A 21,949-nucleotide genomic window follows, 5' to 3' on the forward strand; every position below is an offset into this window, starting at 1 on the left:
AAACGCCAACAACTACAAAAAACTAAACCACATGGATTGAACCTCACATAAAACATGTTTTAGTTAAACTTGTAAAAATAGTCAGTTGTGGAATCTATAAACTGTTACCTTAGAATTGTAAAGATTCCCGTGTCAGATGCTGAACAGTTTTCCTTCTTCTAAATGAAGAGCGTTCGCATTTTACAGCTGTCCTGTTTCCAGGAAGAGGGAGAGGGTTTGCATAATGTGCACTGAAACTGCTTCAAGATGCTCAGTATTTTGACTCGTTGGTCAGTGAGATCCTACGTACTTTAAATAACAAATTAATTCAAGAAATAGTTACACAGCACTTGTTTTCTTCCTTTTAGGCGTTGCATCCCCACCCCTTCATAAAAACAGTTAGAGGATCCGAAGATGGCAATGAAAACGTTCCTTTTCCATCAGCGTGTAGGCCTGATAAGTGTATTTCATCAAAATGTTAAGGTAAATATTTTATCAGAGTTCTTTTCAATGTATAGTTTTGTGTCAAGAGTGTCATGTGCACCCTTAAAAAAACAACTAAGAAGAAATGAGTAGGTTGTTGTTAAGCTGGAATTATTTAAAGAGAAAATGCCCTTGGTTCAAGGTCACAGAGCTTTACTTACATGTGATTAGAGGAAATGCCTCTGGAAGAAAAGAGTACATGTCAATATTTATTACAAAAAAAAAAAATCAAACAATTTCTTTTCTTTTTAAAAAAAACATTTCATCAGGTTAAGGGATACCATATGCTGTCCCTTATTATAACCTGACAGATGTCCAATGTGAAATGTGACTGGTAACAATGAAGCTATGTGAAAAACATTGATAGGGGGTTAAGGGTAGGCTATCTACAACCACATTAACCAGTCACACCAGTGATTCAGCATTTTCTGCCAGGGCCAATTGTTTCCTTCTGGCCTGCTTTGCCTGCTGCAATAGGAGAGGCAATATCGCCAAAGCCCCCAATGGATATTTTTAAACAAATGCATGCATCTGTCTAGAACATTTGAAATGCCAAGCATTCTAATTATTCAATCATATCAAAGTATGGCTCTCCAGCATATAAACTACCACATAAGACTGGCATTTTAACAATACACATTTAATGTAGCCTACTACATTTGAGCAGTAATCACTAAAACAACTCACTTAGCTGTATTCTTACTTGGCCATGTATTGTACAATACCTTTAAAAGCTTTAAAAGTGTTTTATATCAATGCACATTTAATAAAACTAAACTGTTTATTCACTATAACTTTCTTAAGAAAGAAAAAGGTTGTTGTATGGGTGTGCCATGACCTATAGGACAAAAATGGATTCCAGGAAGAGAGCAAAAAAGCTTTTAAAAATGTCAAAGGGATAACATCCAACCATTTTCTTCCATCTTCTCAGCTCCTGCAAACAGAAACATTGTAATATATTATGTAGTCCAACAAGAGTTGATGAAGTGAAGTATAAGATCCCCTTTGGAAACAAAGGAAACCCATTTGGCCATTGAGTTCCACTGCAGGAAAGATGGCTGCCGGAGCTCTCAGCCCCCTCTCGGCTCTCTGGTAGGGAAGTAGTCGACTGTGCTTCTAATAGCAGGAGCTAAAATGGTGCTTCAATCTGATTGGCCAGAACGGGTAGTGCTGTTAACCAGCCAATTGCCCAAGCACTGCAAAATCAAACTGTTCAATACTTTGCCTTTTCAAAAACGCGTAATTCAAGAGTCCTATTTGGAAATGTGAGAAGTGTCTAAGATACACTAGGATTTCAAACCACAAGTTTGTTATAAATCTGATAGACAACATTGTCCCTTCAGACATTTTGTATAAGGCAAGAACCATCAACATGCCTAAACCTCTGTTTTAGACTGTTCAAAAAAATCACATGAACATTATCCTAAATCAAACGTTGTCTAAATTAGGTCGGATTTTCCGAAATTATTGTTTTCAGCAATGTCACGGCGCATTTCAGTTCAGTCCTCCAGTACTCCTTTATCGGCTGCTTCCAATGTCCATCTTGTATTTGCTGCTACCGTAAATCCACGCGGCAGATTCAGCGCGTTTTTGAAAGCCTTGTTTATTCGCGCAAAGTCGCTGTTATTTTGAATTTGAGATTTGCGTAATAAATAATTGTAGCGTTAATGATTTAATATTGGGGTATTTTATAATTTGCTTGCCATCAGAGTTTTAATAAGGCCGAGTCAAACGAACTTCGTAACGAATGTGCTGGAGCAGGGGAAGGTTGGTGAAGCCTATAGTGGTGTATTGTGGGAGAGACAGAAACCCCAGACCAGAGGCACACAATATGTGTTGGCTCGCAAAAAGGAGGCAGTATCCTTTAAATCATGTAATGTAAGCAGTAAGAGGTTACATATCTCGTCGTTTGGTACTGAAATATTCGATCGGATACATCATGTCCAGACTCGGGGATATAAATGAAGATCACGGTAGAAGGCAGAGTTCAAGTAAGCTTGGTCTTTTTCTTCCTCTGAAATGTCTGTTTCGGTAACTGGGATCCGCGTCTAACCCCCCATTTCCCTCATTGTGCGATATGTATGCAGAAACATATGTGTTATGTCGATATAACATCGTTTAATACCCTTTCTCTTCTTAATCTCACAGGTTTGGCGAACGGCATGGAGAGAAACCATCCCGTTTGCAGTTCGGGGGAGAAACGAAGTCATTGGAGAAGTTACAAGTTGATTATTGACCCAGCGTTAAAAAAGGGACCGCACAAACTGTACCGCTATGATGGACAACATTTTAGCATGCCTGTGAGTAAAGTTACCAGCGCATTGTGAGCACTAATTATTATTGCAAGCAATCGATACATTTGTAGCAGACTGTAGCCTACAGTAACGCTGCATGTTACAATGTAGCATACACAGTAAACACGCTTGCCTCGTCGTCACAGCACCTGACACAGTACATCAAAGTGTCATTGTTGGACACCACTCTTAACAATGTCAGGATATTTTAAAATAATAGTAGTCTAACATTGAATGATCTCTTCGCCCTTTTGAGCGAAATCGAAGAATAATAGAAAGCACTCTGAAATGTTGTGAGCGACGCGCATGCCGCCGCTGTCTGTTTGGGCTACCGGAGCTCTGTCAGACTGGACTTTCTATGGATGTAGACTGACTCATTGTTGTTTTTCTTAACATTTTCTCAGGATTCCGGGATGCCACCCGTGGACATGGTCAGGGATCCGAGAATCGGACGCCACTGGGCCAAGTACAAGGAGACCGATCTCCCGGTTCCAATATTTAAGGTTGTCACACCCCCCTCATTGATCTGCACATAGGCTATATACCAGGGGTCGGTCAGATTCATTACACTTGAATGTGTTGGTAGGCTACAGTTTAATTTTTAGCGCAGCATGTGTATCTTGTAGGATAGGCTGTGCATATAATTTTATCTGTTGGCGAGTATCGACTTAAACAATTTGACAGTAGTTATAGCCTGTTTATTTCCATGCCGCATGCTTCCACAGCTTGCATAAGGATATATTAGTACTTGTCGATTTAGTAATATCATTAAGCCTGTATTTAGACGAGGCCTATAGGCTACTACTTTTTTCCACTCCAAACTTTTTTTTTTACAGATTTAGTAGAACTGCAACATGCGGTTCAATAGGCTAGGTCGTCACGACTTCGTGATAGCTCGAACCCTTCTTAGAATACCAAACATATCGACGATAATTTCGTGTGCATTAGCAATATTTTAAATAAAGGACGCTGTTTGTTTTCCTCAGATTGACGACTGCTACATTGGCCCTGTGCCTCCAAAGGAGGTGACATTCGCCAGGCTAAACGATAACATAAGGGAGGGTTTTCTGACCGACATGTGCAAGAAATTTGGAGACATTGAAGAAGTGGAAATATTGTACAATCCGAAGAACAAGAAACACTTGGGGATCGCTAAAGTCGTATTCGGAGCTGTAAAAGCAGCGAAGGATGCGGTACATAATCTCCATAACACGTCTGTGATGGGCAACATCATCCACGTGGAGCTAGACCCAAAAGGTAAACTGTTTTACGCAAATAGCCTATCTACATTAGGCTACATGTGCTTGTACTGTTCTTTGACTTTAGATATTTCTGTGACACGGTCTTCCTGAATAGTCAAGGACTGCTCCTTTGCACTGTTGCTATGATCTTGTTGGGGTTGTCGATTTAATGTCAAGACACGTGCTTTAATTTACATGGGTTGCTTAGTAACCGGGGTAATTGCATCCCCTTGTGAATTTTTCTTCTAGCTGAAGGTAGTAACCTTAACAACATTTAGAGATTTTATTAAGATGCTTTAAAACATGACTTCTTTAAGAAACGCTATTTAACTTTACACTGAATAAAATGTAGGCTATTCCGTTTTAGTTTCACAGTCTTGGCCTATGTTATGTTGCCTGTTATGTTAAAAAGAAGCATTGACCTTTGGGCAAATTGAAACATTTTTCACTTTTGGTGTGCAGTCGTCTACTTTGAGTATATTTCAGTTAGCTTGTATGTTAAACCAATTCTCTGTTTGATGAACGGAAAACCGCTTTATCATGGCTTTGGCTTGCTTGAATGGAATCGTATTTACAACCCCAACGCGCTTTCGTCTCTCTTAAAGAGACAGTGACAACACATCATGTATCGTGCGTGGGATGACAGTGGTCTGTCTAAAGATGCAACACACTTATTGTAAACATTACATTACGAACTGTTTTTAAGCGCCGATTAATTTAGTTTTAAGTAAGATTAGATTTGAAGCCTATTTCACATGTGATGTTCACTTTTATTTGTTGACCATTTTGTTCACCAAGTTGTGCAAACGTTTCTGAATGACCTTCTTATTTACTATTGTAGTAAGACCTAGTAAATCATAGTTTTGTCAGATGTCTTTGAAAGAACAGTTTCACCTGTGCACATCTTCACAATCCTCAGTCAAAGGCATGACGTGTTGTCCTTTGCAGAGTTGGCTACAACCTTTGCAAGCCTCTTGTATTTCTCTCTTACCCTTCTGTCTTGTCCAGGCGAGAATCGCCAGCGGTACCTCCAGCTCCTGATCAATGGCACTTACACTCCTCGGACTCTGCCCGTGGGTGGCGAGGAGGCTCGTGGGGTGTCCCCCCACACAATCGCAGAGGCGCTGCTGGTGAGTCCCGACACGTACGCTCCGCAGCAACATCACTCCAGGGTCAGAGACGGGTCACTAGGTGATATTGCTGTTGCCGCCGCAGCAGCAGCTGTAGCTGCTGCTGCCGCCGCCTCAGCATAGTAGTCTGGGCCGGTTGGAAGTCACTGGGGTTGTAAGACATTGTGATTTACAGCCAGTGATTTTGTGTGATGCAAAAGTAAAATGAATACTGGCAAATAGTCCCCACCCCACCCCATGGCTAGTCAAAACGAATTGCGTTCAATAGAAACAGTGCTGTGCATGTGAAGTGTTTCCTCAGTGTGCATAGGGCATTTAAGCTTATTGTTTTCAATTGCAATGTTTTTCCTGATTATAAATCAGCACGTTATGTACTATGATGATTATGATGATGATGATGATGGTGAAGTTTGTGATTCATTGGGAGGTCTAAGCCTCCAAGTCTAATGGCTCTCCATCTTGCCACTGAAATGCTATTCTGGATATTTTGCTCAAGACTTCCATATGAGTTTAGTTCACAGTAATGTAAAATCTCATATCCAATGATACAAACAATATATATATATACACAGTATATACATATATAAAGTATATATTATTGACCTAATCCCAATAGTTGTGCATGTCTTTGTCTGAGTTTGTCTGACCTGCATGTAGCAGAGGAGCAGAGGAGAGGTGGTGGGGTGTCTGTATTGTAGTGGGTAATTACTCTAGCTGTACTGTGTGTGTGTGTGTGTGTGTGTGTGTGTGTGTGTGTGTGTGTGTGTGTGTGTGTGGGGACAGTGTTCGTTAGTGAGTGAGCCAGCCGGGGAGAGCCTGAGCCCGTGTCCAGAGCCCTTATCTCTAATCCAGTTTATCAGTGCAGCAGGTGGCAATACCGGGCCCTGTGTGGAATGTGTCGCTCTGCTGTGGGACTCACTCACACACTCACTCACTCATTCACTCATTCACTCATTCACTCACACACTCAGTCACTCACTCACACACTCACTCAGTCATTCATTCATGCACTCACTCAGTCACTCACTCACACACACACTCACACACACACTCAGTCATTCATGCACTCACTCATTCACTCAAACACTCACTCACTCACTCACTCCACTGCTGCTAGTAGACACTCAGCGAACAAACTGTCGCAACCTGCCCTTTGCCTCACCCCCCCCCCCCCCCCCCCGACAGCTGCGGCTGTAAAGCCTATCTGGGCCACAGCTGGCCCAGACTTCCATGGCAGCATTCCGGGGCAGCCCTCTCCCAAAAGAGTGCTCTGTGTTTTTGTCCTGGGCACATAAAGCATGTGTTTGTGTAGCGCTGGTACAGGTGAACGTGATGAATAGTTTCTCATGTTGTGATGTTCACACTACTCCCCTGTGTATGTAGCAGTTAGAATGTCAGAGTGGTTCAAAGTTAAGATTCAAAGCTGTCACAACTCCACACATCAGGTTGTGATTGTGTGTGTGTGTGTGTGTGTGTGTGTGTGTGTTTAGTTTAATTGTCAGGTCTAATCTCATCAATTCAGTTTTGTGTGTGTGGTGTTACGTGTGACCTGTTGTAACTGCCATCGCTGATGCAGCAGATGAAATATGCTCTGGATACTAGTACTTAATGTGTGTGTGTGTGTGTGTGTGTGTGTGTGTGTGTGTGTGTGTGTGTGTGTGTGTGTGTGTGTGTGTGTGTGTGTGTGTGTGTAGGAGCCTATCAGGAGGCTGTCCGAGAGCAGTTCATCGGTGGTGGGCGGAACGTCCACACCAGGCACGGGCACCCCCCTCTCCCAGGACACGGCCTACTTCAGCCTGAGGCAGGAGACGCCGCAGTCGCAGAACACGCCCCTCGGCACGCCACGGCCCTCGGGCACGCCCTTCTCTCAGGACTCCTCCTACTCCAGCCGACAGGCCACGCCCACCCACCAGCCGGGCCGTGCCGACGGACCAGGGGCCGGCTACAAGCACCGGCGGCACGAGTCCAAGTTCCAGGACGCCTACAACCGGCGCACGGAGCGCCACTACGTGCACCAGCAGCCGCCCTTCCCCTTCAAGCAGCAGCACCAGCCGGCGCCGCCCGAGCCCCCCATGCCCTTCGCCCACACCCCCCCGCCCCCGGCCAGCGCCTTCAAGTCGGCCTTCTCGCCGTACCAGCAGGCGCCGCCCATGCCCCCCGCCTACCCTCCGGCCGAGCCGCCGTACCCCCAGCCCGTCCAGCGGGAAGGGGACTACCGGCGCGCCCCGCCGCTGCCCTCCACGCCCGAGTTCGCCGCGGGCCGCGACAGACCCGAGACCCCCCCGATGCCGGAGCCGCCGCCGGTGCCTACGGTCGGACCGACGACGCCCCCGCTGGCCCGCACCCCATCGCCCGGCGCCTCGCCCGGCGCCTCGCCGCCCCTGGAGTCGGAGCGCCACAGCCTGGACTCGCGCATCGAGATGCTGCTGAAGGAGAAGCGCACCAAGCTGCCCTTCCTGAACGAGCGCGGCGGCGGCGGCGGTGGTGGTGGCGGCGACTCGGAACCGGACGTGCGCATGGAGGGCAGCCCCATCTCCTCCTCATCCTCGCAGCTCTCGCCCATACCCCCCTCGTCCGCGCAGCTGTCCCGGCAGCCCTCGCGGCCGTCCAGCACGGGCCTGGAGGACATCAGCCCCACGCCCCTGCCCGACTCGGACGACGAGGAGCCCGTGCCGGGCACCGCCGCGCTGCTGCTTAACTCCAGGGCCAGCTCGCCCACCAGCTCCCTGGCCAAGAGTGCCTCTGCGGTGGACCTCAAGGACCGGCAGCACACGCCCACGGACAAAATGGACACGGTGAGAAGCACGCCTCTTAACTTTCCCTTATCGGTTGCAAAGGTAGACATCTCGGGTTCAGAAAGTAAAAGTCCTGCCATGCTGCAGATTAGTTAACCAGCCGATCTTAATTCCCACAATTCTTCAGCCAGGTAGGTCAGATAATTAGCTGTGATAAATCACCTGTGTCACAGGTAGAAGCAATACATGGCAGGACTTACTCTCTGAACCCGGGATGTCCACCTCTGGTCAGATGTCCGTCAGAGTTGACCAGAGATGCTTAAGAGTGAAGGTGTTCTGTGGCCTCAGCTCAAGACTGAATGGGTCTGTGTTTAGGGTTTTGGGTAATGCCCAAGCACTCCAGCATGTGCCAGAAGTGATGTCATTTCCTCTTTCACGTTAGGCCACTTGGATGTTATTTCACCTGGTCATGCACATCCTTATGGTGGGGGATAAGATGATTTTGTTGTCACTGTTGACCAAAGAGTGAACTATGCACATACTTGAATGATTTTTTTTGCCATGCTTGGATTACATGTGATCTCAGACTTCTTTACAGTTACCAGCAGTCTCAACTGGAGTGCTCTCTTTACTAGTCAGTAAAGACTGTTAAAAGAAATGGTCTGTGTAGTCGAAAGGGCTATGGATTTCTAGGCAGCCATCTCTGTTTTGGTATATCTATGTGTCTGTGTGTGGTCTGCCGTCTGAGATTGACTGACACGTACGTCTGTTTTGCTGTGAGCATGTCACCCACATGTTCCCTTAAGTCTGGTGGGCTGGAGGACCCAGGGGGAGCTGGCAGCACAGGAAGCTTGGCTGCACGGTGGCAGTGAAAGTGGGCCCCTGCTCAGGCTACTCTGACTTTCATGCCTCTCTCTTAACTCGTCTAACACAAAAGGAAATGGCGTATTCCGCTCTGACAAACTGTGTGTGTGTGTGTGTGTGTATAACCTAATGTCAGTGTAATTGGGCTGAATGTTGGCCTTGTACGCCATAGATTAATTTGACCATGTTGCTGTATCTGCTTACAAGAAAGTACCACCACAAGCATGAGTGATGATGCTTAAAACAATGAAAATAATTGGCCTGTAACTACTGCTGCTTCAATTCACAAAACCTACACTTCTGGTTGATTTCATGAATGGTACATTTATAATGAGTGCTAGGAAGTGTTATGTTACTCATTAGCCTTAAACCTGTTTGGTGAAGCCTCTGGGTGTGTTTTTGTTTTGTTTTTGTTGCCTCTGTGTGTGTGTGGTTGAATAGAGCTAGGCTTTGTAGGGCTTGTCTTTTGTTGGAGTAAATGGACCTTGAGCTAGGTTTCATTTACACGGTCAACGCCAAGCACAGAGAGGCGAGTCCTCAGCCCTGAGGGGTTGGGCCACCCCGAGCCTCACCGCGTCGCGGGGCACTTTCACTTCCTCCTGCTGCCTGTGCCAGCCTGGCCGTTACGACCTCACTTCCTGCTTCTGCAGGGCTGGAAGAACAACATTGTTGAGGGGCAACATTTTCTTTTTACACGACATGTTGTTATTACCTCATTAACCGTCAAATGTTTTCACCCCACATGTCACCATCTCATTAACTGTCAGCTGTAACTGAGTTTGTGTTGAGTACACACACACACACACACACACACACACACTTGCATTTACGGTCGGCAGCAGAGAGAGATTAATCTTGCCCACAGAGCTGTTTATAATAATACCAGGGCAAATATTTCCATACAGACTGCAGCAGCAGTGTGGCCAAATACACTTAACATTCATTTATAAACAAAGCAGCGAGAAGAAGAAGGCCCATCTGCTAACATGACTCACCCTGCTAACTTGCAGGCCCATGCTCTCTAGCATTGCAACAAGGCAGGCTCTTTCTCTCTCTCTCACACTCACACTCACACACACACACACACACACACACACACCATTACAGGGGCCCTCCTTAATGCCACTGTTAGTTAGTGTTGGTGTGGCCCAGTGCATTAGTGCGTATGGCTATGTACTGTATGTCTTAACATTACGAGCTCTGAAAAGAAATGATCTATGTAAGTGATGCAGATCCAAGCACATTTGGGGATTATTTGGTGATTTTAGAAAGCTATTAAGATTGCTGAAGCTACTGATATGAATAAATTGGAAAACTGCATGTTGCTGTTTTTATTGTAGCCTATCTGATAAAACCAGAGAGTAAGAATAAGGATAGGACTTAAAAGTGTTTCAGTAAGGTTGGGCATACAGACCGATCGGAAGAGGTGGAGAGATGAAGAGCGAAATAAACGGCTTTGTTTTTACTCTCAGGTCAACAACTCCTCGGGTGAGGACATGGAGATCTCGGACGACGAGATGCCTGGCACACCATCGTCCGGCGACAAGGGCATCGTTATCAACTCCTCTGTGTCCCCCATGCACCCGCAAACCATTTCTCTGGGCTATCCCCCTCTGCCCCCCCACCAGCCGGGCTTCCCCCTGCCTCCGCCTCCCCCCTTGCCCCCACACTCCACCGTGCCACACCTACCCGGCCCTCCTGGCGTGCCACCGCCCATGCTGCCCCCGATGCCCCCCTACCCGCCGGGCATGATGCATATGATGCCAGTGGACCTGGTGAGCTGCCTGCCGCAGTGGGGCAGCGTGAGCATGTCCTTCCAGATGCAGCAGCAGATGCTGAGCCGCATGGTGCAGAGCCAGCGGCACTACCCGTACCCCCACTACATGAGTGGCGCGGGGGCCGGGGCTGCCGCCGCTGCTGCTGCTGCCGCCGCCGCCGCCGGGACCATGGCGTTCGGGGGGCCCTACGCGCCCCTCTCCATGGCCAGCACGCCCTCGGGGAGCGTGAGCCACGGGCAGCCTTGGTCCTTCCCCAGCATGCCCAAGTTCAACCCGGCTGTGCCGCCGCCGGGGTATGAGCCCAAGAAGGAGGATCCGCACAAGGCCACGGTGGAGGGGGTGCTCATGGTGATCGTCAAGGAGCTGAAGGCCATCATGAAGAGGGACCTGAACCGCAAGATGGTGGAGGTGGTGGCCTTCAGGGCCTTTGACGAGTGGTGGGAGAGGAAGGAGCGCTCAGCTAAGGTGAGCCCTCCCCCTACTGGCAAGAATGGTTACTGCGGACGCCTGAAGGGATTTCAGAAAAACCTATTACATAGGAGATGAGGAGAATATTATATCTGTTCATTTCTTTGTTTGGATTATTATATATTTTAAATTATACATATTTTTTTAGATTTGGAGATAATTAACATGGTATTATTCGTATAGTTTCTCATTCATCTACAACAACGTAGTACTCTGTTATGGACATAACGTGTCTGTTACCAAGTTATGTCACTGTTGCGTTCGGAAAAATGCTACATTTGAATCAAAGCTCTGTTCTAGAATCTTTGATTTGAATCGTTTCAGTCTGCAATGGAATTTTGAAACTTTCAAGACATCATATAATTTAATTTAATTTCAGTATGGATGATAACAGTGACAATATGGTAAGATCAGTTGATAAAAATGGTATCTGATGACTAAGTAATTATTATAATTTCGCTAAATAATTTGATTTCCCTCATGTTAAATGTCAGGCTAACCGTTCTTCGTCAGTAAAATTAGCTAGCAGCACACTTCAATTAATGTCTCGATTAATTAGTTAAAGTAACTTAAAATGTAAAGTGACTTAAAATAACTAGTAAGTAAGCTTTTATTTCTAAATTGTCTCTCGTTTATAAATGCTTTTTAGGCCTATGTTAGCAAACGCAACCGGGTTTAGCTGAAGGTGTTCTGAACATTAGCAAGCTATCGCGAGTTGCCTGGTCCTTTGAATCGCGCACGACTTTTATCGTTGTCAGGGACCTGTGATGGGCAGTAGTTTAACTAGGCTACTTGTAGCGAAGCTTTCTATTCAATAAATCTGAAAAACGTGGCCCGTTTCTTCAATGAAAGCTGAAAATAGACGGGCATTGGTCCTTTATTGCACTGGGAAACATAAACTTCTGAAACTAATTTTTCATGGCAGAGCTGAAGCGAAGTGAAATTGTGCTTTGTTGGTGCCAGAGTGGTTGTAGTTGTAGCATTAGAATAACATTTAAGCATTTTAACATTTAATCTACAGAGCTAGTTGCAACATTAAAATAACATTAAGCATTTTAACATTTAATCTACAGAGCTAGTTGCAACATTAGAATAACAGTTAAGCATTTGAACAATTAAGCAACTACAGAAGGACAGCTACAGCAATAGAATAACATTTAAGGTACAGTGCAGAGGAGACTATTGCTAGGAATTACCACTGCATCTGTCAATACTAGTACTAGAGGATAGGAGTGACTACTAAGTACTAGTACTAGAGGATAGGAATGACTACTAAGTACTAGTACTAGAGGATGGAAGTGACTACATACTAAGTACTAGTACTAGAAGATGGGAGTGACTACATACTAAGTACTAGTCAAAGTATGGTAGAAGAGGAGCTAGAGGAGGGAAAAGTTTGGTAAGTGTGTATTAGACCTGTGTCCGAGGTTGTCAGAAACGCTAGGAGACGAGGTATTCTTGGAAGAGTTGTGTCTTAAAACGTTTTTTAAAGATAGAGAGGTCACTCCCGCTATGTGGAGCCTTTTTTCCAAAAAATGATTTTGGAGCAGTAACTAGTCGCTTAGCTAACTACATTTTCTAAGTAGCTTGCCCATCACTGTCAGGCACTGTCTGTTATTTGCTAAAAGCACAAAATGGACTCCGACCAGATGAGATATGCATACGCCTACAACTGAAGCGATGGCTAAACTGTTGTGTTTTTCCACGTCCCCAGGCCTCCCTTACGCCGGTGAAGGCAGGAGAAGGTAAAGAGGAGGAGAAGGAGAAGCCGAAGCCAAAAGAGACAATAGCGTCCAGCTTGCTGGAGAACTGGAACAAGGGCGAAGGCCTGGGCTACGAGGGCATGGGCTTGGGCATCGGCCTGCGTGGCGCCATACGCCTGCCCTCCTTCAAGGTAGGCCACTAACATCACTTCAAACGGTCATGTGATGGTGGAAACGTGTATAGGTAGGGACTTTCTAATGAGGAGACACAACACTCAAAGAATCCTCCGTTGAAATGCATGGGGTTAGTTTGTAACGCCAATATGGTACTCTCAGTACTCTCTACACATATCCCGCCCCTTCCTGTATTCCTCCCCATTCACTTGAATAGGAACATAGCTGCCCCATAACTGCCCAAAGAGCACTGCAAGATGGCCACAGAGTGGGGGGGACTTCAAACACAGTCACACAGAAACGTGTACAGGGGAAGTTTTTAGCGTTTGACTGTGAGTCACATGACACTTCTCTGGTGTGTGAGAACTCTGGTTCAGTGGCTCTTAAACTGGGAGTCGAGCCCCCCAGATTTGCAGTCTGAATTTAGACCAACATGTTTTAAAAACTGGGGTATTCAGTAGCCCTAGATATGTAGGCTTACAATTCACAGTGTTTGCGTAATACTCCTTCAAAAGTGGATGCTCTGTTTATGCAAATTTCAAATCTCTACTTGTGCCTCTTGCAATGATGAGCTCAAAGATGCTGTACGTAAGCTTACCAGAGACTGAACACTATCAGCCTTTTTTTCCACAGGAGTGCCAGTTATACATTGGATGAGTGCTAGTTATCCTTTGGAAAATAATATATCAGATTGTCAAAGGCTGCCATTTACATTAATGCCTTTGGTGTTGACATAGCCTACCTAAGAGAGATTCTCTGAGAGAAGACCGTTTCTGCCTCTGCCTTCAGTGCATATTTCTAAAGTGAAACCAAATTTCATCTGTTGAAGAGAAGGGGGTCGTGAGACTTGGCCAATGTTTTTGGGGGGTCGCCAGACAAAAAGTTTGTGTGTGTGTGTGTGAGAAGTGCAGGTAAAAGCATCACTAATGTGATGCTCCTTGTGTGTTCAGGTGAAGAGGAAGGAGCCGCCTGATGCTGCTTCCACCGCAGACTCCAAGAGAGTACGGCCGTCGACGCCAGTCGATGACGAGATGGAGGATGAAGGTGAGGTTATGACTCACTCTATCTCTGTCTCTCTCTGTCTCACACACACACACACACACACACACAATACTGCTGCAAGGCAGAGTCCTAACAATCCTAACTCAGATGCTCTACTGTCGTAATGTGAAATCCTCATGGCCCGATATGCTGTCCACAAATGACTTCTCCCGTATGTCCACACACAGTATACAGAACAGAGCTTTTGTCACTTCCATCTGTAAACAGTTTTACAGAGAACGACATCTGTCAACCATCTTGTTTGGTCCAGTGTGCAGAGTCTGGGGATCCCAACTGACTCATGTGTGTTTCAGAGTCCGAGCGGGCCGATCTCCCGTCGGACGGTTCCAGGCAGGACGGAGATGGGTCTTCAGCCCGGCGACGTCCGGTTCGGCCACTGGACAGCGAGGGAGAGGAGGAGGAGGAAGAGGAAGAGGAGACTTCTGGGAAGGATGGAGAGTCGTCGGACAGAGAGGAGGACCGGGACGAAGAGGTCTCTGAGAGGCTCTCGTCAGAAAAGGTGAGAAAGGTGTTGTGGGGTTGTGTCCATCTGACCGCGTTCCTCATATACGAAGACTTGAGGCAAACAGATGCCTTTCCATTATAGGTCCATGCAGTGGCATGTCTAAACCCTGATTTGCGTGTGTGAATATAGTTCTTAGCAGACCCTTAGCTTTGTAACTGTAAGCTGATCAAATGTTGTTGTTTTCTTTAGGAGGTTGATGATGAGGAAGAGGAGGATGAGGAGGACAGAGAATCTGACTCCAGCGACAGTGAATCCTCTGATTCTTCTGATGAAGGTAAAATCAAATCAAATAAATGCAATGTCTTGTACACCTGGGCTGTTTTTTTTTGATGACGGTGTCACGTGACCGCGGTAATGCGGTTACCATCCCAGCCCTATGTACACCCTCATGCACATCGCCGCTATGCATTCAGTGGCACTGGCACGCTGTATTCTGTTACATACCTGCACTTCCCAAACCCTCACATATTGGAAATGTACTCTTAAGATGTAGATTTTGAAACCTTCAGATGCATCTGATGAGGGCAAATGCCTTATAAGTAAGGCTGCAGGATTTGGGGAAAATATCTATATTGCGATTTAGGATATGATTTTTGAATGTCAGTGAATTGTCAGTGAATCTCTTACATTTGTGCCACCCCTGATTGGTGAGCACGCCCAGTGCACAAGAGGCACAGCACCCGCGACCGACCGTAAAGCTCACCAATCAGAATTTCTGTGCCACAAATGGCATAGTCAGTGAGGATGAAATTAATATAAAAGTCATATTCATATTACGATTATGATTGTGATTGGGTAACAGTGTTGGTTCATATTACGATTATGATTGCGATTGGGTAATGGCGTTGGTTTATATCGTCATTATGATTGCGATTGGGTAACAGCGTTGGTTAATTTTGCGATTATGATTGGAATTGTGATAATTGTGCAACCCTACGTAAGCATGCATTAATCTCTTCCTCGTTTGTTTAAAATGTCTCATGCTCTGGCGCAGCATACTCAAGCCTGCACTAAGCACTAGGCAGGGATACAGGAATGGGCAGGGCTGATTCCATTGGAAATGAATATAAATATATGATACCTTAGAGCATGTGTGGTGACTATCTTCCTTGCTTGAATCCCTGCTGAAGAAGTGTGAACTCTGAGGTCTCTGAAACTGTTGCATTGTGTTTGTAGAAGCTGCCAGCTCTGCTTCGTCCAAAGCTTCGTCAGACTCCTCGTCCGGCAGCGACTCTTCATCCGACTACGAGTCCAGCTCAGAGGAAGAGGAAGACGAGGAGAAGGACGCTCAGGTGGAGGTGGAGGAGGACGAGGACAAGGTTCGCAGCTCGTCCTCCTCCTCGTCTTCGTCGTCGTCCTCTGAGGAGGAGGGGGAGGCGGTGGAGGAGGAGGAAGAGGAGGACGCGGCGGCGGCGGCCGTGGCGGCCGTGCTGGAGCCCAAGGGGCCGCGTTCGCCCCCCCTGCCGCAGGACGAGCCGAGGGACGAGGCCCTGGAGCTGGCCACGCTGGAGAAGCAGAGGCTACGCATGGACCCCGAGGCCCAGCAGAGGGCCATCCGCGAGGCCGAGGAGGCCGTGGGGTCACTCCGGTCCGGCATGGACGACCTGCGGCCGCCCTCGCCCAAAGGAGTGCCAGGTACACACACACATGCATGTACACACCCAAGCGTACACACATACGCATTACACACGCTCACACACACTTCAGGTCAGCGGTGGACGTGTTCTCTCATGTGTGTGTTCTCTCATGTGTGTGTTTTCTCTGTGTGTGTTCTCTCGTGTGTGTGTTCTCTCATGTGTGTGTTCTCTCATGTGTGTGTTCTCTCATGTGTGTGTTTTCTCTGTGTGTGTTTTCTCTGTGTGTGTTTTCTCTGTGTGTGTTTTCTCTGTGTGTGTTTTCTCTGTGTGTGTTTTCTCTGTGTGTTTTCTCATGTGTGTGTTTTCTCATGTGTGTGTTTTATCATGTGTGTGTTTGCTGATCATGTGTGTGTTTTATCATGTGTGTGTTTGCTGATCATGTGTGTGTGTTCCAGATGTTCTTGAATTTCCCCTTGGGGATCAATAATATCTATCTATCTATCTATCTATCTATCTATCTATCTATCTATCCAGATGAGGAGCCAGAGAGTGACCTTGAGGTCCCGCTGCCGAAGGAGCCCATGGAGGAGGAGGGAGTCCTGCGACCCCCGACGCCCACCGGCTCTCTGGCCGACAGCGACCACGAGGTACGCCCCAAGATCCGCCCCGAGCCCGAGGAGGTGCCCCGCACGCCTGGACGTGAGCATCATCACCACCATCATCATCATCCTGCTGCCCTGGACTCGGACGGTAGCGGCCCCCCACTGCCCGCGCTGCATCTCCTGCTGCCCCCGCTCCCTCCGCTCCCGCCTGGACCGGACGCGCGCTCCTCTCTGCAGCCGCCCGCCCCTCCCTCCTCCCTTCCCGAGCTCGTCCTGCCCGCGCGCCCGAGGCTGCCCACCGACGAGGAGCTGCCCCGCACGCCGGGCCGAGACCTCCCGGAGCGCCCGCGCGGGCATCTGGGCAAGAGCCAGAGCGCTGACGGGGTTCCGGTGACGCCGGGCAGCGAGGCGTCGCTAGCGGGCGGCATCGGCGGCCTGGTCCTGGGCTCTCCGCACGTGCCCGGCAGCCCCTTCTCCTACCCGGCGCAGTCGCCCGTGCTCTCAGCGGGCATCCCGCGCACGCCCGGCCGCGACCTCAGCTTCGGCCCGGTGTTCGGGACCGTCGTGGACCCGGCGGCGCTCGCTGCCGCCGGCGGCTCCCTCGTCCATCGCAAGACGTCGGCCTCGTCGGACACCTCGGGAGGAGAGGAGAGGGGAGTCTTCAAGGAGCCCGTCGTCTCCCTGCCTGACCGACTCGCACCATCGCCCTTTCCAGGCGCGCCACAAGATGGCGCTCTCGCCCACGCGCCAGCCCTCGGCTCCTACCCCACGCCTGCCGACGCCGCCCTCGCCGGACTGCCCAAAGACGCGCCGGCGGTGCCCGTACCGCCGGACGCAACGCCGCCCAAGAGGAAGCCAGGCCGGCCCAAGTCCAAAAAGACACCACAGACGCCGCTTCCTCCTGACCAGCAGCTGCCTCCCCACGAGCCTGCGCCGGCCGCCTTGACCGCAGCATCGTTGCCCCCAGAGCCCCCTCTGCCCGTGGCGTGCCCTGAGGCAGCGGCAGCCACAGACCTGCCACCCAGCAGCATAAGCGTGTCCAGGGACCCGTCTGTGGTGGCGCTGGACTTCAGGGACGAGGAGGCGCCGCCGCCACCGCCGCCCGAAGACGCTGCGCCACAGCAGACCGCTCTGTCGGACATGGAGCGCATCTTCCGTGAGGAAGGGCACCTGACGAAGACGCGGGGTCGACGCCGGGGATGGGAGGAGCTGCTGCTGTCCATGCACTCGCCGGTCAGCTCGCCGCCCAAGCCCGTCTTCATGCCGCGCTCCGACTTCGAGGAGATGACCATCCTCTACGACATCTGGAACGACGGCATCGACGAGGAGGACATCAAGCACCTGCAGGTCACCTACGACCGCATGCTGCAGCAGGACAACGGCGGCAACGACTGGCTCAACGACACACTCTGGGTGCACCATCCGCATATCCTTTCCAGAGACCAATTGGGTTGCACAAGTTGGAGTGTGTGTGTATACTAGAGTAGGTGTGTGTCTCTTGGTGTGTGTGTACAGTGTAGGTGAATGTCTCTGTGTGTGTGTGTGTGTATATATACACACACACACACACACGTGTGTGTGTGTATATATATATATATATATTAATATATATATATATATATATATATATATATATATATATATACACATGTGTGTTTATAGATGTGTGTGTATAGGTGTATGTAGGTGTATGTCTCTTTGTGTGTGTGTGTGTGTGTGTGTGTGAGTGCGCGTGCGCAGTGTATTCCTGTATGTCTTTTTGTGTGAGTGCGCGCGCAGTCTATTCCTGTGTTTGTGTGCTTGAGTCTGCACTGTGTCTGAACTCTGTGTGTGTGTACGTGTGGCACATTATTCCTCTCATGTATATGTGTGTGTGTGTGTGTGTGTGCACCTTAACTCCTGTGCACCCACCAACCAGAACATCCCGGGGGTGAAGCGCAAGCGGCGTGAGGACTGCATGCGTGACCACGTGACGGGTTGCGCCCGCAGCGAGGGCTACTACAAGATCGACAAGAAGGACAAGCTCAAGTATCTTGAGTCTCGCCTGCCCTCTGACGAGCCCATGGAGGAGGAGACCCAGGTGAAAACACGCACGCACACACACACACGTGTCTGCTCATTGTCATAAACGTTTCCATACACACACTAGGGATACATCGGTCCAGTATGCAAGATGATTTATGAGCCATGGTATATTTGAGACACCAGCCTGAGTAGTAGACTGCAGTAACAAAGTGAGATGACCGCTTGCAGACGCTGCTCGCTTGGTTTACAGTCTGTTCACCTTCGTCATCGTAGGCTACTGAAATTGCAAATGCTCGGTCAGAGTGGCTATGAAGGATGGTACTGCCTATTCAGACATGTGCTTCTCACCGTTCCACTGTCAATCACGTTGGAGCTGCCAGCTGTGTTAGTTTGCTTAGTGTGTTACATCTCAAACTCCTACTTGCATACAGAGTGCTGACAGACTCCAGAGGCGTTCTGTGAATGCGCAATGTGCGTGCGTCTTGCCTGCAGTGCAGTGAGCAAGTTTTGGAAATGATAGCGTTTACGTACCATATCTCTGTGTGTGGACCCGCAGGGCTGTACCAATCATGTGCAGCGTGTACAGCGTTCCATGGCATTCCTAATGCACACACACACACACACACACACAGCGTTCCGTGGCATTCCTAATGCACACACACATACACACAGCGTTCCGTGGCATTCCTAATGCACACACACATACACAGAGCAAGTCAAGTCCAAGCCCCCCTCCTGTGGGGACCAGTGTAGGTCTGGAGACACTGGCATTAATCATATTTTTTGTATGTGTGTGTATGCATGTCTGTGTGTGGTTTGGTTGCAATGGTGTGTGTGTGTTTGGGGTTGCAATGGTGTGTGTGTGTGTGTGTGTGTGTGTGTGTGTGTGTGTCCACTCTGCAGGGTGTCCACAAGCCAGCTCAGCCTCACGCGTCCACCAGAGCCGGCTCAGAGAGGCGATCGGAACAGCGCCGCCTGCTGTCCTCCTTCAGCTGTGACAGCGACCTGCTCAAGTTCAACCAGCTCAAGGTGCCCACACTCAACCTCTCTGTCCATCCATCTCTCTCTCATGCTCTCTTAACCTCTCTGTCCATCTCTCTCTCTCTCTCTCTCTCTCTCTCTCATGCTCTCTTAACCTCTCTGTCCATCTCTCTCTCTCTCTCTCTCATGCTCTCTTAATCTCTCTCTCTCTCTCTCTCTCTCTCTCTCTGTCCATCTCTCTCTCTCTCTCTCTCTCTCATGCTCTCTTAACCTCTCTGTCCATCTTTCTCTCTCTCTCTCTCTCATGCTCTCTTAACCTCTCTGTCCATCTCTCTCTCTCTCTCTCTCTCTCATGCTCTCTTAACCTCTCTGTCCATCTCTCTCTCTCTCTCTCTCTCTCTCTCTCAGGCTCTCTTAATCTCTCCATCCATTTGACATTCCTTGATTATTAGCTGCAACAAAAACTCTGCAGAATAACTACACCCCCCCCCCCCCTTAATAGTGTTGAGTGTACGAATGAGTGTGGAGGTTCTGCGTTAAGTAGTAGAGAACGTAGGTTCTGCGTTAAGTAGTAGAGAACGTAGGTTCTGCGTTAAGTAGTAGAGAACGTGCTCCGTCACACGGGTCTCATTGCCCATTCTCTGGCCTCTGCTCCTGTTCTGCTGCAGTTCCGTAAGAAGAAGATCCGCTTCTGCAGGTCGTCCATCCACGACTGGGGTCTGTTTGCCATGGAGCCCATTGCTGCAGACGAGATGGTCATCGAGTACGTGGGCCAGAACATCCGACAGGTGAGCCCATGTCCTCCAGCTGCCACACACACACACACACACACACACACACACACACAAACAATTACCAAGTTTAATACACCTGGATGGACTCAAAGCTTTGCCTGTCCTAATTTGTTTCTTTGTCCCCCCTCTCTATCTCTTTCTCTCTCTCTCTCTCTTTCTGTCTTTCTCTTTTCTTCTCCCACTCTCTCTTCTCCCTCACTCTCTCTCCATCCCTCTCTTCTCCCTCACTCTCTCTCCCTCACTCTCCCTCTCCATCACTCTCTCCTCTCCCTCTCTCTCCTCCCTCTCTCTCTCTCTCCATCACTCTCTCCTCTCCCTCACTGTCTCTCCCTCACTCTCCCTCTCCATCACTCTCTCCTCTCCCTCTCTCTCCTCCCTCTCTCTCTCTCTCCATCACTCTCTCCTCTCCCTCTCTCCTCCCTCTCTCTCTCTCTCCACCTCACAGGTGATTGCTGACATGCGAGAGAAGCGATATGAGGAAGAGGGCATCGGCAGCAGCTACATGTTCCGTGTGGACCACGACACCATCATCGACGCCACCAAGTGTGGCAACTTCGCTCGCTTCATCAACCACAGTTGCAACGTAAGTGGCTCGTGCAAGCCGTTCCCTAGTCAATAGAATTGAAGAGCTTATGTGTTTAACATGGACGTAGCAGTAGCCATGAACATCACAATGTCTAACACATGTAAAAGTTACAAATGGATAAAATAGTTTAATTAAAACGTTTGTGTGTGTGTGTGTGTGTGTGTGTGTGTGTGTGTGTGTGTGTGTGTGTGTGTGTGTGTGTGTGTGTGTGTGTGTGTGTTTTCCACTGTGCAGCCCAACTGCTATGCCAAGGTCATCACTGTAGAGTCACAGAAGAAGATTGTCATCTACTCGAAACAGCCCATTAGTGTCAATGAGGAGATCACCTACGACTACAAGTTCCCCATCGAGGACGTCAAGATCCCATGTCTCTGTGGAGCCGAGAACTGCCGAGGAACCCTTAACTAGGACCGTCAGCCCTCCTCTACAACTGAATCGGGAAAGGGGGTAGAACCCCTGCCAAAAAACGGTTGCGAAGAACCAGAGGTTCCGTTTGGAGGAACAGTGGCTGCGGAGCAGAGCAGAACCTGGTCTTGTCCGACGTAGCGGATAACGTGCAGCTAGGTGTCGAGAACTCTTTTGGAGAGAAACAAACAAAAAGGAACTTAAAAACTAAACACATTATGATTGTTTACGATTCCAGGTGCTTTTTCAGTGTATGCATTCAGACCTGAAACAGATGACTCTTTACCCTGACTCCCAACCCCCCCCCCCCCCCTGTCTGTGTCCGTCTGTCCCAGTGCGCTGGGTTGGAGCGTCCCCACTCTGTCTGTGCTCTGTGTGTCTGTTGCTCTGTGTGTCTGTTGCTCTTGTCACTGTGGAACACCCTCAAGCTGCTCGTTCTCTTAACTCTTTCACACGCACAACGTTCCCAGTGCTAGTTAGTGTGTGTGTGTGTGTGTGTGTGTGTGTGTGTGTGTGTGTGTGTGTGTGTGTGTGTTTGTGTGTGTGTGGCGGGGGGGGTGGGT

At 48.6% G+C, this 21,949-nt stretch overlaps 1 protein-coding gene across 1 annotated transcript; it reads left to right on the forward strand.

Annotated features, from left to right (window-relative positions):
* setd1ba (SET domain containing 1B, histone lysine methyltransferase a) lies at positions 1–21,920 on the forward strand. The gene is made up of 18 exons (XM_076283845.1): positions 1–2,453; positions 2,611–2,762; positions 3,161–3,259; positions 3,743–4,013; positions 5,006–5,127; positions 6,822–7,922; positions 10,199–10,969; positions 12,687–12,866; positions 13,800–13,893; positions 14,205–14,410; positions 14,606–14,690; positions 15,593–16,051; positions 16,528–18,021; positions 18,503–18,675; positions 19,524–19,649; positions 20,270–20,389; positions 20,841–20,978; positions 21,216–21,920. Exons 1-18 carry the CDS (start codon positions 2,402–2,404, stop codon positions 21,387–21,389), a joined length of 5,817 nt encoding a protein of 1,938 aa, XP_076139960.1. The 5' UTR covers positions 1–2,401; the 3' UTR covers positions 21,390–21,920.
* The last annotated feature ends 29 nt before the right edge of the window (positions 21,921–21,949 follow it).

Source organism: Alosa pseudoharengus, unplaced genomic scaffold, assembly GCF_046254945.1.
Source record: "Alosa pseudoharengus isolate Yale_2024_CS ecotype anadromous, Long Island Sound unplaced genomic scaffold, YU_APseudo_1.1 YU_APseudo_1.1_scf_14, whole genome shotgun sequence".
In the NCBI taxonomy this organism is placed as follows: domain Eukaryota; kingdom Metazoa; phylum Chordata; class Actinopteri; order Clupeiformes; family Clupeidae; genus Alosa; species Alosa pseudoharengus.

What these genes read in the sequence shown, in the direction of transcription:
- setd1ba (XM_076283845.1), top strand. Translation starts at nt 2,402, where the DNA reads ATGTCCAGACTCGGGGATATAAATGAAGATCACGGTAGAAGGCAGAGT. An exon ending in CGTGGAGCTAGACCCAAAAG is followed by an intron (nt 4,014 to 5,005) that starts GTAAACTGTTTT and finishes TGTCTTGTCCAG; the next exon opens with GCGAGAATCGCCAGCGGTAC. An exon ending in CTCTGATTCTTCTGATGAAG is followed by an intron (nt 14,691 to 15,592) that starts GTAAAATCAAAT and finishes TTGTGTTTGTAG; the next exon opens with AAGCTGCCAGCTCTGCTTCG.